The sequence below is a fragment of the Lepus europaeus genome, chromosome 2, assembly GCF_033115175.1.
Source record: "Lepus europaeus isolate LE1 chromosome 2, mLepTim1.pri, whole genome shotgun sequence".
NCBI classification, from domain to species: domain Eukaryota; kingdom Metazoa; phylum Chordata; class Mammalia; order Lagomorpha; family Leporidae; genus Lepus; species Lepus europaeus.
The window spans coordinates 16,384,669-16,398,474 of record NC_084828.1 but is presented as its reverse complement, the minus strand read 5'-3'; the positions used below and the strand labels follow the sequence as shown (position 1 = coordinate 16,398,474).

The window sequence follows — 13,806 nt, the reverse complement described above, 5'->3', positions numbered from 1 at the left end:
GTGTTGCTATGTGAGGGCACACTGTTGAAATCTTTACTTAATATATACTAAACTGATCTTCTGTATATAAAGAGAATTGAAAATGAATCATGATGTGATTGGAAGGGGAGAGGGAGCGGGAAAGGGGAGGGTTGCGGGTGGGAGGGGGAAGCCATTGTAACCCATAAGCTGTACTTTGGAAATTTATATTCATTAAATAAAAGTTTAATTTAAAAAAAAATACTATGGCATCATTAGTTATATACAATTTTAACATAAATTAAGGTAGTTATCCCATCTAACATCTAAAATTCTTAAAAAATATGATTTTTGGTGTTGCTACAAGCATCTGCTACATACATTCATTCACCATTTCTTGTTTTACATTTTATTCAGCCTTTAAAAAATATATTCATCCATATACCACATCCCATCATTCTTAACATTTTTATTAAGGCTGAGGGGAAATGATTTTAGAAAATGCAGTGATCAGAAATGGATAAACAGTTGTGATATATGTGTGTATATTTATTTTTAATTTGGGAGAAAGCATGTGTGCATGCATGCGAAAACACTCTCATCCCCTGGGTCACTCCCTTCAGATGCCTGCAGTTCCATGACTGGGTTTCAGAAACCTAATTAATTGAGCTATCACTGCTGCCTCCCAGAATCTGCAGTAGCAGGAAGCTTCAGTCCAGTGGTGGAACCAGGTTATCAAACCCAGCTACTCTGATGTGGGGTATGGGTGTTCTAATGGACAATTTAACCACTAGCCTAAATTCCTACCTTGGTTGTGATATTTCAGCCTGCAAAGGGTTGAAGAAATTAGCACATCTTGGATACTGAGTTATACTTCCTGGCAGGTCAATCACATCTTAGGATCTTGAGAAAATTGCTGTCTTAAATTACTGTCCCAATTTACAGCCCCACAGACTTTTGATATTAAGGTTCTTACAAAATTGGGAATGATAAAAAGAAAAGCAGTGGCTTTAAAACGATTCTTTTCTTTTATATCTGCATCTAAAATTAATATATGTTTTTTATAAGGACCATTAAAGAAATAAAGTTATATACACTTGTTGAGTCTTTGTCACCCTCTTGAAAAATTGAAGATAAGGTTCAGTTACTGTCAGAAGACCACTTACACCCTGTGTATTTTGGCTATAGCATAACAAAAACTGGTTTAGGGAATTTTGAAGCTTAGGCCAGAGCTAAGGAAGATGTTATGATAGGAGGAATTTGCGTATCTTCTGAGCCCTTGAGGACCTGGCCTTGAGATTTAGTTAGGCAAAAGTAGTTGACAGGTGATGAAGGTGGTATCAGGCAGAAGCAGTGTGTAGGAAAAGACAGAAATTCCAAATCCACTGAAAATAAGGGGAAGTCAGTCTTTGAGGAATCGACCAGGCTGCAGCTCCAGGGCACCGTTTTTATATGAAGGTCACATAATTGCCTGTATGCACTATTGCTAAGTAATGTCCTCCAGTTACTGCTTGTGCCCATGCATGCACACACAAACTTTTACTAACAACTGTTTTGTGAAGAATTGTTCTCATGAACTGAATATTATGGTTAATTGAAAATTGACCAGAAAGTAGTTTTTATTTGAAGAGTTACTATATATGAATACCTTTCAGAATGTCCACATTCCTGTGTAAATTGACTATGATGATTATTCTTGTCTGTTTCACCTTGAGACATCATTCTCATTCTGAACATATCTTTCTGAGTATATGGACTACTTTGTGTTTTCAGGGGACCTGATGCAGCATGTAGTACAGGTAAACACTTGTATAAGAATGTGTGCCATTGTTCAGTAGAGATAAAACATGGATAGTAATCTTTTTCTTGTAAATGAATACTTGGTGTTAGACTACTTATTGTTCCTTCTACTAAGGATTGAAATACAACACAATCCTTTGAGACTATAGGTAAATAAAATTTTAGCTATTTAACACATGTGAAACTTTATCCTCGTACGTAGTTATCTTCTGATTCTGTTACGTGAAGCATTATAGGGCTGGCTCCATGGTAAGATGTTCTCAGATTTTTAAAAGTTTTTATTTAAGTAAATTATCTTAAGTTATTGAAATGTGATATGGCTACAACATTTTGTCTTACTTTCTCTATTATTTTGAAAGCAAAAGCATCAAATGGTTAACTTATTAAAACTAAAGTAGTGTGTATTGAGAGCAGAGAGCAGAAGTTATTTCCAAATTAAGGTGCAGGAAGCTTAGAAAATGCCTGTTCATCGTTTATCAGCATTTGTGTTGTGAGTTAGCAGTTTGCTAAGGCCTGCAAATACTTATTTTGAATCAAAATGGTAGTACATATTGCAGAAATATGAGAAATTTAGTTGTAACATAAATCTAAATTTGATGCTAATAAATTATTGAGTTTTGGGCTAGAACGTTAATGCAAAGGGACTTCAGAATGTTCATGGAAAAATGGAATTAAAAGTTGTTTATTTTGGTACAAAAATCTTTTTGAAATCCATGGATTTTTTTTTATAATAACATTTTCCCATGAACTTTTCAAGGCAATGTTTTTACTTCTTATATTTGAAAAGTGTTAGAAGGAACTTGATGGGTATTGGAAGAACATGTGCCATTATTGTTTGGTATAGTCATTGCATAGTTGTTGGATAAAAATGGATTACTGACCTTTGGTTGGTTGTCAGATTACAAAGTTTGATTTTCATGTAACACCTCTCTGTAGTGCCCATATTAATGAGAGTCAAGGTGGAGATGTCTTCATTCATATGAGTCAGTTGTATTGGCTGTGTTTGTAGTTGCCAACCCTTATTCTTCTTGGCCAGTTATCTTACAAGTATGTTTCTAGCTCCCAGAGGGATAAGTAGGGGCATCTTTCAACCTTATGACTCTGGAAAAGCCATCTAAGAACTTTCCTCTGAGTTCTTAGATTGATGGTGTTGTTTCCACTTATATTGTAATAGCTAATTGGGCTGTATTTGGAAGAAGATCTGTACGGCGGTTTGTATTTTAAACACCAGGTGATTCATTCAGCATTAACTATCTGTATTGGATCATTATTGTATGCTTGGATTATGGCAGAAAACAGATCAGGCAAAGTTATTACATTGGAGCTGAGACCTAAAAGATGAGAAATTAGTCAGCTGAAGAGTAGAAGTCCATGTAGCAGGAACAGCATGCATGCAGGCCAAGACATCCGTAGCACCTTTGTGTCTAGGGAACAGGAAGGGACACTGTAGCAAAAGAGGGAGGCTGAGATTGAGAAAAGGCTGTATTGATAGAAAACCTGATAACACAGGTCTTGAGTACATGCTAAGGATTTTGAAGTAAGAAAGTAGTTTGTAAAGAAGTAGTTTGGGAGATACCATGGGATTTACATGGGTGAGAAATCACTTTGATATAGAGAATAAACTGGAGGAGATTAAGAGGAACTTTTAGGAGTGTGTGGCTTTTGTTAATATCATCATCATAGATAACACCTGATAATTATGTGTGCTGTCTTTTCCTCCACACTCCAGGAACTGTCAAAACCCATTTCATTCATCATTTCATGTAAACTTCACAACATCCCAGTGAAGTGTTAGGGTTATCCCTGTTTTACAGGCAAGTGAACTGAGACAAAAAGCAAGCTGGCTAAGGTAATGTAGCTAGTGAGTGGCAAAGCTGGGTTTGAACCCAGACAGTTTAAGATTCTAATCCTTGGGCATTAACTATTGGACCTGTGTAGGATGATGGGTCCATTAGTGGGGCTTGGAATTGAATGGATTACTACTAATATTTTTTAAAAAATAGAGTAATTACAGTACTTTGCATGTAATAATAATAAACTGATTTGTGAAATCTTCTTTCACTTTTTGAAATACGCCCATGTAGTTATGGAAAAGGAAATTGGAAGATAAGTTTATTTTGGCACAAAAGGTTTTGAAATAATGCATAGTTTTTTCATAATATACATTTTCACGAACTTTTTAAATACCCCTTGTATGCATGGATTTCAAGAAAAGTGTTTTTTAATATCTATTTTCATCTACTTGAAAGGCAGGTTGACAGAGAGAGAGAGAGAAAGGGAGAGAAAGAGGTGTAAAGATAGATCTTCCATCCACTTCTTTACTACCGAAATGCCCACAACAGCCAGGGTTGGACCAGGCTGAAGCTAGGAGCCAGGACTTCCATCTAGGTCTCTTCTATCACTGGCAGGGGCCTAAGCACTTGAACCATCATCTGCTGCCTCCTAGGCTGTGCCTTAGCAGGGAGCTACTTGGGAAGCAGAGAAGCTGGACGTCTAACCAGCACTCAGATATGGGATGAGTGTCTTCCAAGTGGTGGCTAAACCCACTCAATACATTGCCTACCCATGGATTTCAAAAAAAAATTTTGCACCCAGATGAACATCTTTTATTTTCATTTTTCTGTGAACTTTTAAAAAATAACCTTGTGTTTGTATTTTTATGAGTTTGTGAGCCATTCCAAATGGCTAAACAGTATTTGTCCAGGCAGGAGCTGGAGATGGCCTGGATTACAGTTGTGGCAGTGCAGATGGAGAGAAGTAGACCTCTGTTAAGAGGCAGAAGCAATAGTATTCACTAAGAAATTGCTTGTAGGGACCCCAGTGAGGAAAGTGTCAAGATACATCCCAGCTTTCTGGAGTGAGCAGCAACAGTGATGGTGCATAGGCTGTACTTTAGAGGAGACTGACATTTCTTAGAGGAGTACTTTTGGGTGGCTTTTTTGCTACCTTATTGTCTAGTTTCTCTCAGCTGCAATTGGTAGGAGTTGGGATTGGCATTTTTCCCAAGGACAACAAATCTGTAAACTGGTCATGAACCCAAGAGATGATCTGTTACTGAAAACTGCCTAAACAGGAGTGTTGAGCCAAGACTAATTCTCTCTGGAATTTGAGATGAATTGTGAGCCAACTGGTGGCAGGATGAGCAGCATCAGACCACAGATGCACAGAGGTGGGCCATCAGCCGCCCACAGTGAATGGGTAGAGTTTCCTTCTGGAGGCTTCCTGGAATCCAAACAGCCTTCAGGTTTGTGTTTCATGCCCAGACTTCTCTTCATTCTGAAGCTAACGTGCATTTCATTTGTTTCTGGGTCTCTTTGTAGCCCCTTTCCTTATTCTCAGATATAACCTTTTGGAAATACCCACCTTCTCACATGACTGCAGAGAATCTTCATGCTGTGCATTAACTTAATATTTAATTAACTAAATATTAACTAGAGGCAGAATAGTGGAGTAGTTAAAAATTCTTAGTATAAATTCCTCCTGACATTGACCAAGATATTTCTCATCATGTCTCAGTTTTCTCATTTGTAAAATTGAGATGATAGACCATCTTCTTCACAGAGTTGTGAGGAATACATGAGATAAGCTGTATGTAGTGCTTAAGTTAGTGTCTGATGCAGAATTAGAATATTTATTATTAGTAGTTGATATTTTTAGAACTGTCTCTGGAGAGATATAAACATCTTAACGGAGAAGACTATAGGAAAGAGTCAGTATAGAGTAAGAGGTTGGAGATAAAAAAGAATATCCAGTATGAAGATTGAACAATATAGAAAGTATGTATAAAATGTTATTTGAATAGTTTTGTAAAAGTTGGTGGAAAATGGAATTAAAAAGTTTTCTAGTGACCTACAGCACATTGGGGTGACTGTAGGTCACAGTAATATATACAGTAGAGGCCGGCGCTGTGGCTCACTAGGCTAATCCTCCGCCTTGCAGCGCCGGCACACCGGGTTCTAGTCCCGGTCGGGGCACCGATCCTGTCCCGGTTGCCCCTCTTCCAGGCCAGCTCTCTGCTGTGGCTAGGGAGTGCAGTGGAGGATGGCCCAAGTGCTTGGGTCCTGCACCCCGTGGGAGACCAGGAGAAGCACCTGGCTCCTGCCATCGGATCAGCGCGGTGCGCCGGCCGCAGCGCGCCAACCACGGCGGCCATTGGAGGGTGAACCAACGGCAAAAGGAAGACCTTTCTCTCTGTCTCTCTCTGTCTCTGTCCACTCTGCCTGTTAAAAAAAATAAATAAAAAAAAAAATATATACAGTAGAAAGAACTGGAAGAGATGAGCTGATAGTTTCCAAACACAAAGAAAAGGAAATAGAAAGTCTAGTTGCCGGGTTGATTACTTTATACTGTGTGTGTATGTATGTATGTTTGTGTATTTTGAAGTATTGTGCAATCAAAAAATTTTCCAAAGATAGGTATTTTATTTTTTTAAATTTAATTTTATATATATTTTTAAGATTTTATTTATTTATTTAAGAGGTAGAGTTACAGACAGTGAGAGGGAGAGACAGAGAGTAAGGTCTTCCTTCCGTTGGTTGACTCCTCAGATGGCTGCAATGGCCGGAGCTGTGCTGATCTGAAGCCAGGAGCCAGGTGCTTCCTCCTGGTCTCCCACACGGGTGCAGAGGCCCAATGTCTTGGGCCATCTTCTGCTGCTTTCCCAGGCCATAGCAGAGAGCTGGACTGGAAGCACAGCAGCCGGGACTAGAATTGGCGCCCATATGGGATGCTGGCGCCACAGGCGGAGGATTAACCTACTGCGCCACGGTACCAGCCCCTAAGAGATAGGTTTTTTTTTTTTTTTTTTTAATTTTTGACAGAGTGGACAGTGAGAGAGAGACAGAGAGAAAGGTCTTCCTTTTGCCGTTGGTTCACCCTCCAATGGCCGCCACGGTAGCGTGTTGCGGCCGGCGCACCGCGCTGTTCCGAAGGCAGGAGCCAGGTGCTTCTCCTGGTCTCCCATGGGGTGCAGAGCCCAAACACTTGGGCCGTCCTCCACTGCACTCCCTGGCCACAGCAGAGAGCTGGCCTGGAAGAGGGGCAACCGGGACAGGATCGGTGCCCCGACCGGGACTAGAACCCGGTGTGCCGGCGCCGCAAGGCGGAGGATTAGCCTGTTGAGCCATGGCGCCGGCCGAGATAGGTTTTTTAGTGCCAAAATTTTTGAAACTCATGCACAGTTTTTTCATAATATGCATTTTTCCACGAGTTTTTTGTAGACCATTCATAAATGAGAAAGGGCATTAAGAGAATTAGGTCCCAGAGAACCAAGGATGGAATGGGGTCAGTAGAAGACAACTGGTGAAAGGATTGTGTGTGTGTGTGTGTGTGTGTGTGTGAGAGAGAGAGAGAGAGAGAGAGAGAGAGGAGGGAGGGAGGAGAGGGGAAGGGGAAGGAGGAGAGGGGGAGGGGGAATGAGATTGGATCTTAGTTATGGTGGTCTATTGGGAGGGACACTGATTGAGAAGAAAGGTGGGAAGCTTTTATGGAGAGCAAGAGATATGGTCTTGGTAAACAGTGCTGAGATCCAGAGATTGCACACAAAAACTGTTTTCACAGTTTTTCTTAGCTGTGCTGGGTTCAACAAAATGATGAGATAAAAAAGTGATACAAGAATGATTTTTTTTAAATTAAACTTTTATTTAATGAATATAAATTTCCAAAGTACAGCTTATGGGTTACAATGGCTTCCCCCTCCCAAAATTTCCCTCCCACCCACAACCCTCCCCTTTCCCGCTCCCTCTCCCCTTCCAATCACATCATGTTTCATTTTCAATTCTCTTTATATACAGAAGATCAGTTTAGTATATATTAGGTAACGATTTCAACAGTTTGCCCCCATATAGTAACACAAAGTGAAAAAAAATACTGTTGGAGTACTAGTTATAGCATTAAATAAGAGTGTACAGTACAGGCTGGTGCCGTGGCTTAACAGGCTAATCCTCCGCCTTGCGGCGCTGGCACACCGGGTTCTAGTCCCGGTTGAGGTGCCGGATTCTATCCCGGTTGCCTCTCTTCCAGGCCAGCTCTCTGCTATGGCCCGGGAAGGCAGTGGAGGATGGCCCAAATCCTTGGGTCCTGCACCCGCATGGGAGACCAGGAGAAGCACCTGGCTCCTGGCTTCGGATCAGCGTGATGCGCTGGCTGCAGCGGCCATTGGAGGGTGAACCAATGGCAAAAAGGAAGACCTTTCTCTCTGTCTCTCTCTCTCACTATCCACTCTGCCTGTCCAAAAAAAAAAAAAAAAAAAAAAAAAAAGAGTGTACAGTACATTAAAGACAGAGATCTTACATAATATATTTTTTTAAAAAATTAATTAATTTTCTATGCCATTTCCAATTTAACACCAGGTTTTTCCTTTTTTCATTTCCAATTATCTTTATATACAGAAGATTGATTCAGTATATAATTAGTAAAGATCTCATCAGTTTGTACCCACGCAGAAACACAAAGTGTAAAAATACTGTTTCAGTACTAGTTATAGCATCACTGCACATTAGACAACACATTAGGGACAGATCCCACATGGGATGTAAGTACACAGTGACTTTTGTTGCTGACTTAACAATTTGACACTCCTGTTCATGGCGTCCGTAATCTCCCTAGGCTCTAGTCATGAGTTGCCAGGGCTATGGAAGCCTTTAGAGTTCGCTGACTTTGATCTTATTCTGATAGGGTCATAGTCAAAGTGGAAGTTCTCTCCTCCCTTCAGAGAAAGGTACTTCCTTCTTTGATGGCCCTGTTCTTTCCACTGGGATCTCACTCCCAGAGATCTTTCATTTAGTTCTTCTTTTTTTCTTTTCCATGGTGTCTTGGCTTTTCATGCCTACAATACTCTCATGGGCTCTTCAGCCAGATCCAAATGCCTTAAGGGCTGATTCTGAGGCCAGAGTGTTGTTTAGGACGTCTGCCATTCTATGAGTCTGCTGTGTATCCCACTTCCCATGTTGGATCTTTCTCTCCCTTTTTGATTCTATCAGTTAGTATTAGGAGACACTTGTCTTGTTTGTGTGATCCCTTTGACTCTTAGACCTATCAGAGCCATCGAATGTGAACTGAAATTGATCACTTGGACTAGTGAGATGGCATTGGTACATGCCACCAAGAATGATTTTAAAGGTTTGCAATCCAGATGCCAGGAAATAAAAAGGATGCTGGGACTTGGGTGGAGGGACACAGCAGGGCAAGTTGTCAGTTACTGAGCCCTGCTTGACTGGGGAAGCCAGTGTACTCTGGGCAGAGTGTATGGTTTTGAAAAAAGAGGAGAGTGGTGGTCTGTGTGGTATTAACCATAAAGGATTCATACTTTGTTTAAATGATGGTTCCTTCCTGCTATTTCTAACATGAATTCCTTGTGTTGATGACTGAAACACGAAGGCCATTTGCTAAAACGGATTTGTTACTCTTCTCTGTGGATACAGTTCAAAAGTTGAGATACTGCTAGTATTTGATTTTGAAGTTACCAATGATTTCATGTGGTGTGGAAAAGCTTACCTATAGTATGAGAGATTTTATTTTCAGTGACTGCTTCTGAGGAGCTTACATTTTGGCTATTATGAGGACTTTAAAAATAAACACTAAGTAGATGAGAATTTTTAGATGTGTTTCATGTATTTGCAACTAAGACAGCCTGTGTTTGAGGCAGTATTCATCCATGATCTGGACCTGATGTGTATAAAATTCAGAGGTCCTGATTTCTCCTTTGATTTTTATTTGGAGTATAGCTAATCTGAAAACAGTAATATTTACTCATTCCTTCCTTTGTTTCAGGCAGTAGGTAAGATATAAGAAGAACAAGTGAGTGACGGTGAGATGATACCATGATTATCACAGTGGGATATACATTCCTGGTGTGTTCACCATAGGCTGTAGAGGGCTGGGAGAAATAGTAGACCTTTTTTTTTTTTTTTTTTTTTTTTTTTTACCCCTTAATCTCAATCTCTGTGCTTTAGAACATGTGTATCAGAATAATTTTGCATGCCCCAAATATATAGATAAATATATGTATCTTGGGAGTACCTTTTTTTTTGTTTAGTGACATATATTTGATTAAAAAATGTCTGGAGGCTACTAAATGTTAGTGTTTATTTTAAAAAAGTACATTTTGTCAGCTTTCTCTTATGTTTTAACATTTTGAGAAAACCAAGAATTTCTATGTGTGATAAAACCATATTTGTAACAAGGAAGTAGTTTTATATTTTGCCTACTATTTACAGTATAAAGTAAGACTTCTATGTAATGAAACTCATTATTGCAATCTGGCCTGACACATTTGAATCATTTTCTTTTGTGCGTATATATGAATTGGGGGAATCCTTACCTTTTGTAGAATGGTATCTCTTATTTGAAAGCACTAGCCTTCTTACTGTTTGTTTGATGTAGGGAAATAGGGCACAGGAATAGTGGAATGCCATATATTTGTTCCACTGTCAATCTCATCCCATGGTGTGGCCTCTGGTGCCCCCCATACACTCATACACACACTCATTCACTCACTCACTCAAACCCCTTAATTGTTACAAAGCAACAGGGTGATGATGCCACCTAGAAGTTTCCTGGCCCCATCTATTTGCTTACAGTAGGTGTTTTCACAGTGTGAAATGTTCCCCTTCCAGAGAACAGTCCTGAAATCCTTCGTTCAAAAAGTTCTTCCCTCCCTCACTCCAAGAACATTTTCCCTAAAATTTGTTAGAAAAACTATCAGTGAGGACATATTTTAAATGAAATATATTGAAGAGACGTTTCTAGGTTATTCCTCTGGAGGATTTTAATTTCTCTTTTGTTTCAGTGACAAACATGTATTTCATTCATATTTGACACTGTCATTTAAAAAATTTTTTTTGATCTATTTGAAAGGTATCAAGATGTATAGATACATGCACACACACACACACACACGGAGAGAGAGAGAATGTTCCCCATCTGCTGGCTCACTTCCCAAATGTATGCAATGGCCAGAGCTAGGCGATTCTGAAGCCAGGATCCTAGGACTCCATCCTGGTCTCCCATATGGGTGGCAGAGATCCAAGTATTTGAGCCATTATCTGTTGCTTCCTAGAGTAGACATTAGCGGGAAGCTGGATCAGAAGCAAAGCCAGGGCTTGAATCCAGGCACTCTGATATCAGATACAGATGTCCCCAGGGGAACTTAACCACTATTCCAAATGCCTACCCTTAAAACATTTTAAAATAAGTTATTTTATTTAACTAAAATCTTACATGTGTCTTTGCAGGTTGATGACAGTTAGAAGCATGCTTTCCATTGAACTTCCGGACACCATTTGTTATGCAGAATGTCTCTGAGTGAGAACGCAGTTTTTGCTTATGAATCTTCAGTGCACAGCACCAATGTCTTGCTTAGCCTCAATGACCAGCGGAAGAAAGATGTGCTGTGTGATGTTACCATCTTTGTAGAGGGTCAGCGATTCCGTGCCCACCGGTCAGTGCTGGCAGCATGCAGCAGTTATTTTCACACAAGAATTGTAGGCCAGGCTGACACAGAACTTACTATTACTCTACCAGAAGAGGTAAGTGGTTCATGGTTCTGCTGACTTTAATTTAACTTAATTAAGTTTCTTATGGTTTATAAAGCTAAAAATAGAGTACATTCTTTCCGTCAGGTGGATGATGGGTATTTCCCAAGTTTTGTAACAAATCATTTCTTTCTTGTGTCTTGAGGTTGTATTTATGTATTGTAGAAAAGAATGTTTTTGTGCCATTTATTTTTTTGAAATATTTTTTTTTGACAGGTAGAGTTAGACAGTGAGAGAGAGAGAGACAGAGAGAAAGGTCTTCCTTTTCCGTTGGTTTACCCCCAAAATGGCTGCTATGGCTGGTGCACTGTGGCTGGAGCACTGTGGCCGGTGCACTGCGCTGATCCGAAGCCAGGAGCCAGGTGCTTCCTCCTGGTCTCCCATGTGGGTGCAGGGCCCAAGCACCTGGGCCATCCTCCACTGTCCTCCCGGGCCACAGCAGAGAGCTGGACTGGAAGAGGAGCAACCAGGACAGAATCCGGCGCCCCAACCGGGACTAGAACCCGGTGTGCCGGCGCTACAGGCAGAGGATTAGCCAGGTGAGCCGTGGCGCCGGCCTATTTTTTTGAAATATTTATTTGAGAGACTGAGAGAACAAGTTGCCATCTGCTGGTTCACTCCCTCAAATGCCCAGATGGGAAGAGCTGGATTGGGAGTAAGCTCATGAGGCAGGAATGGAATCCAGGTCTCCGACATGGGTGGCAGTAATTGCTGCCTCCCATGGTCCACATTACTGGGAAACTGATTTAGGAACTGGAACCAGCATGGGATGTGGGTATCTTAACTGCTAGGTGAACGATCTGCCTTTATTTTGTGTCTTAGAATCGTGTTTTTACATCCATCATTTTTCCCAGTCTGTTGTTGGACCCATGTTTATAAACATATGGGTCTTTGTTAATGTCCCACCCCCAAAAGACCTCTCTGTTGGGTAAAGAATGCTGGTTATACCTTCAAGAACAGCTTGCTTTAGTTAGTTAGTAACTGCTGCTAGCAGAGCATCAAGCCTGTGGCATTAGGACAGGAATAGAAGTTACTAAGAGGAATGTGTACAAAATATGTCAAACTTCTTTGTGATGACAGATTGTAGATTCTCTGTGTTAGATAGAGTTGGATAAACTGTGAACCAGGTTTGTGGTTTAGCTTGTTTCTAGTCATTTATATGTTATAAAATTGTAGCTACAATTTTGGAAACAGGTTGTCTTTGTTTTTTGGCAGAAGTCAGAGTACATGGTACAAAATGACAAAAAGGGTCAACTGTAGACTAGCCTATGTCTTTACAAAGCGACATCACAAATCATAGTGGAAATACTTACTATAGTTCTTGTTTTCAAATTATTGAATGAGACTTTCCAAATGGAGCAAAGTTTGATTCTTGGGTTTAGAAATAAAGGTATATGTATGCGTGTCTATTAAGTACTCATTCATTCATTCTAATGTGAAGTATAAAGCATAAGTTTCACATATATAAAGAGTTTCATTATAGTGACAGCTTAAAAATGTTGTATAGCTAATAATAAATATTCTAAAACTAAAGGTCCTTTTGATTGTTTTAACTTATTTAAAAAATTTTCAATTGAAATTTTTATGAGGACTATTGTAAACTCATGTACAACTGTAAGAATTAATGCAGAATTTCATTTTACACTTTTCCTAGATCCCTCATTGTTAATATTGTACAGAATTGTAGTAATGTTGTAAGTAGGATATAGATGTTGGTAAAAGATACCCATCATATTCAGATTATCCTAGTTTTTATATATGTATTAAGTTCTCCATACTTTTATCTCATTTGAGGTATATGTATCAGCCAAGATGTATGTATCAGTTAATATGCTAAATCGTTCCAACACCCAAGGATTTTTTGTGTTGCCTTTATAATCATACTGCCTCTTCCCCACCCTCACCCCTCATCCTATTTCCCTTATTCTCTTCCATCCTTACCTCCTAGGAGCCACTAATATGTTCTCCTTTTCTAAAGTTTTCTTGTTTCAAAAGTGTTATGAAATCATAATATGTTACCTTTTGGGATTGAATTTTTTTTATTTAGCATAATTTCCTTAATAATAGGCAGATTGTAGGTAAAAATAATTTGTTCCTTTTTATTACTAAGTAGTACTCCAACGTGTGGTTATGCCAGGTTTTTTTAGTTTATTCAAACTCTTCTCCTTTTGAAGGAAAACAGGCTAATTCCAGGATTTGGCTATTATAAACAGTTGCTGTGAATTTTTTTTTTAAAGATTTATTTATTTATTTGAAAGTCAGAGTTACATAGAAGGAGAGGCAGAACGAGAAAGAGAGAGAGAGAGAGAGAGAGAGAGAGAGAGAAAGAGAGAGAGAGAGGGAGGTCTTCCATCTGCTGGTTCACTCCCCAACTGGCTACGACGGCTGGAGCTGTGCCGATCTGAAGCCAGGAGCCAGGAGCTTTCTCCAGGTCTCCCATGTGGGTGCAGGAGCCCAAGCACTTGGGCCATCTTCCACTGCTTTCCCAGGCCATAGCAGAGAGCTGGATTGGAAG

The 13,806-nt window shown here is 39.8% G+C and overlaps 1 protein-coding gene across 2 annotated transcripts in view; it reads left to right on the top strand.

Annotated features, from left to right (window-relative positions):
- The window catches only part of BACH1 (BTB domain and CNC homolog 1), a 63,280-nt gene that overhangs the window by 18,657 nt on the left and 30,817 nt on the right, over positions 1-13,806 (top strand). For both annotated transcript variants that reach the window (XM_062206246.1, XM_062206254.1), the window contains exon 2: positions 10,992-11,285. In XM_062206246.1, the coding sequence (XP_062062230.1) occupies positions 11,052-11,285 (234 nt within the window). In that variant the 5' untranslated portion in view covers positions 10,992-11,051. The remainder of the gene's footprint in view (positions 1-10,991; positions 11,286-13,806) is intronic.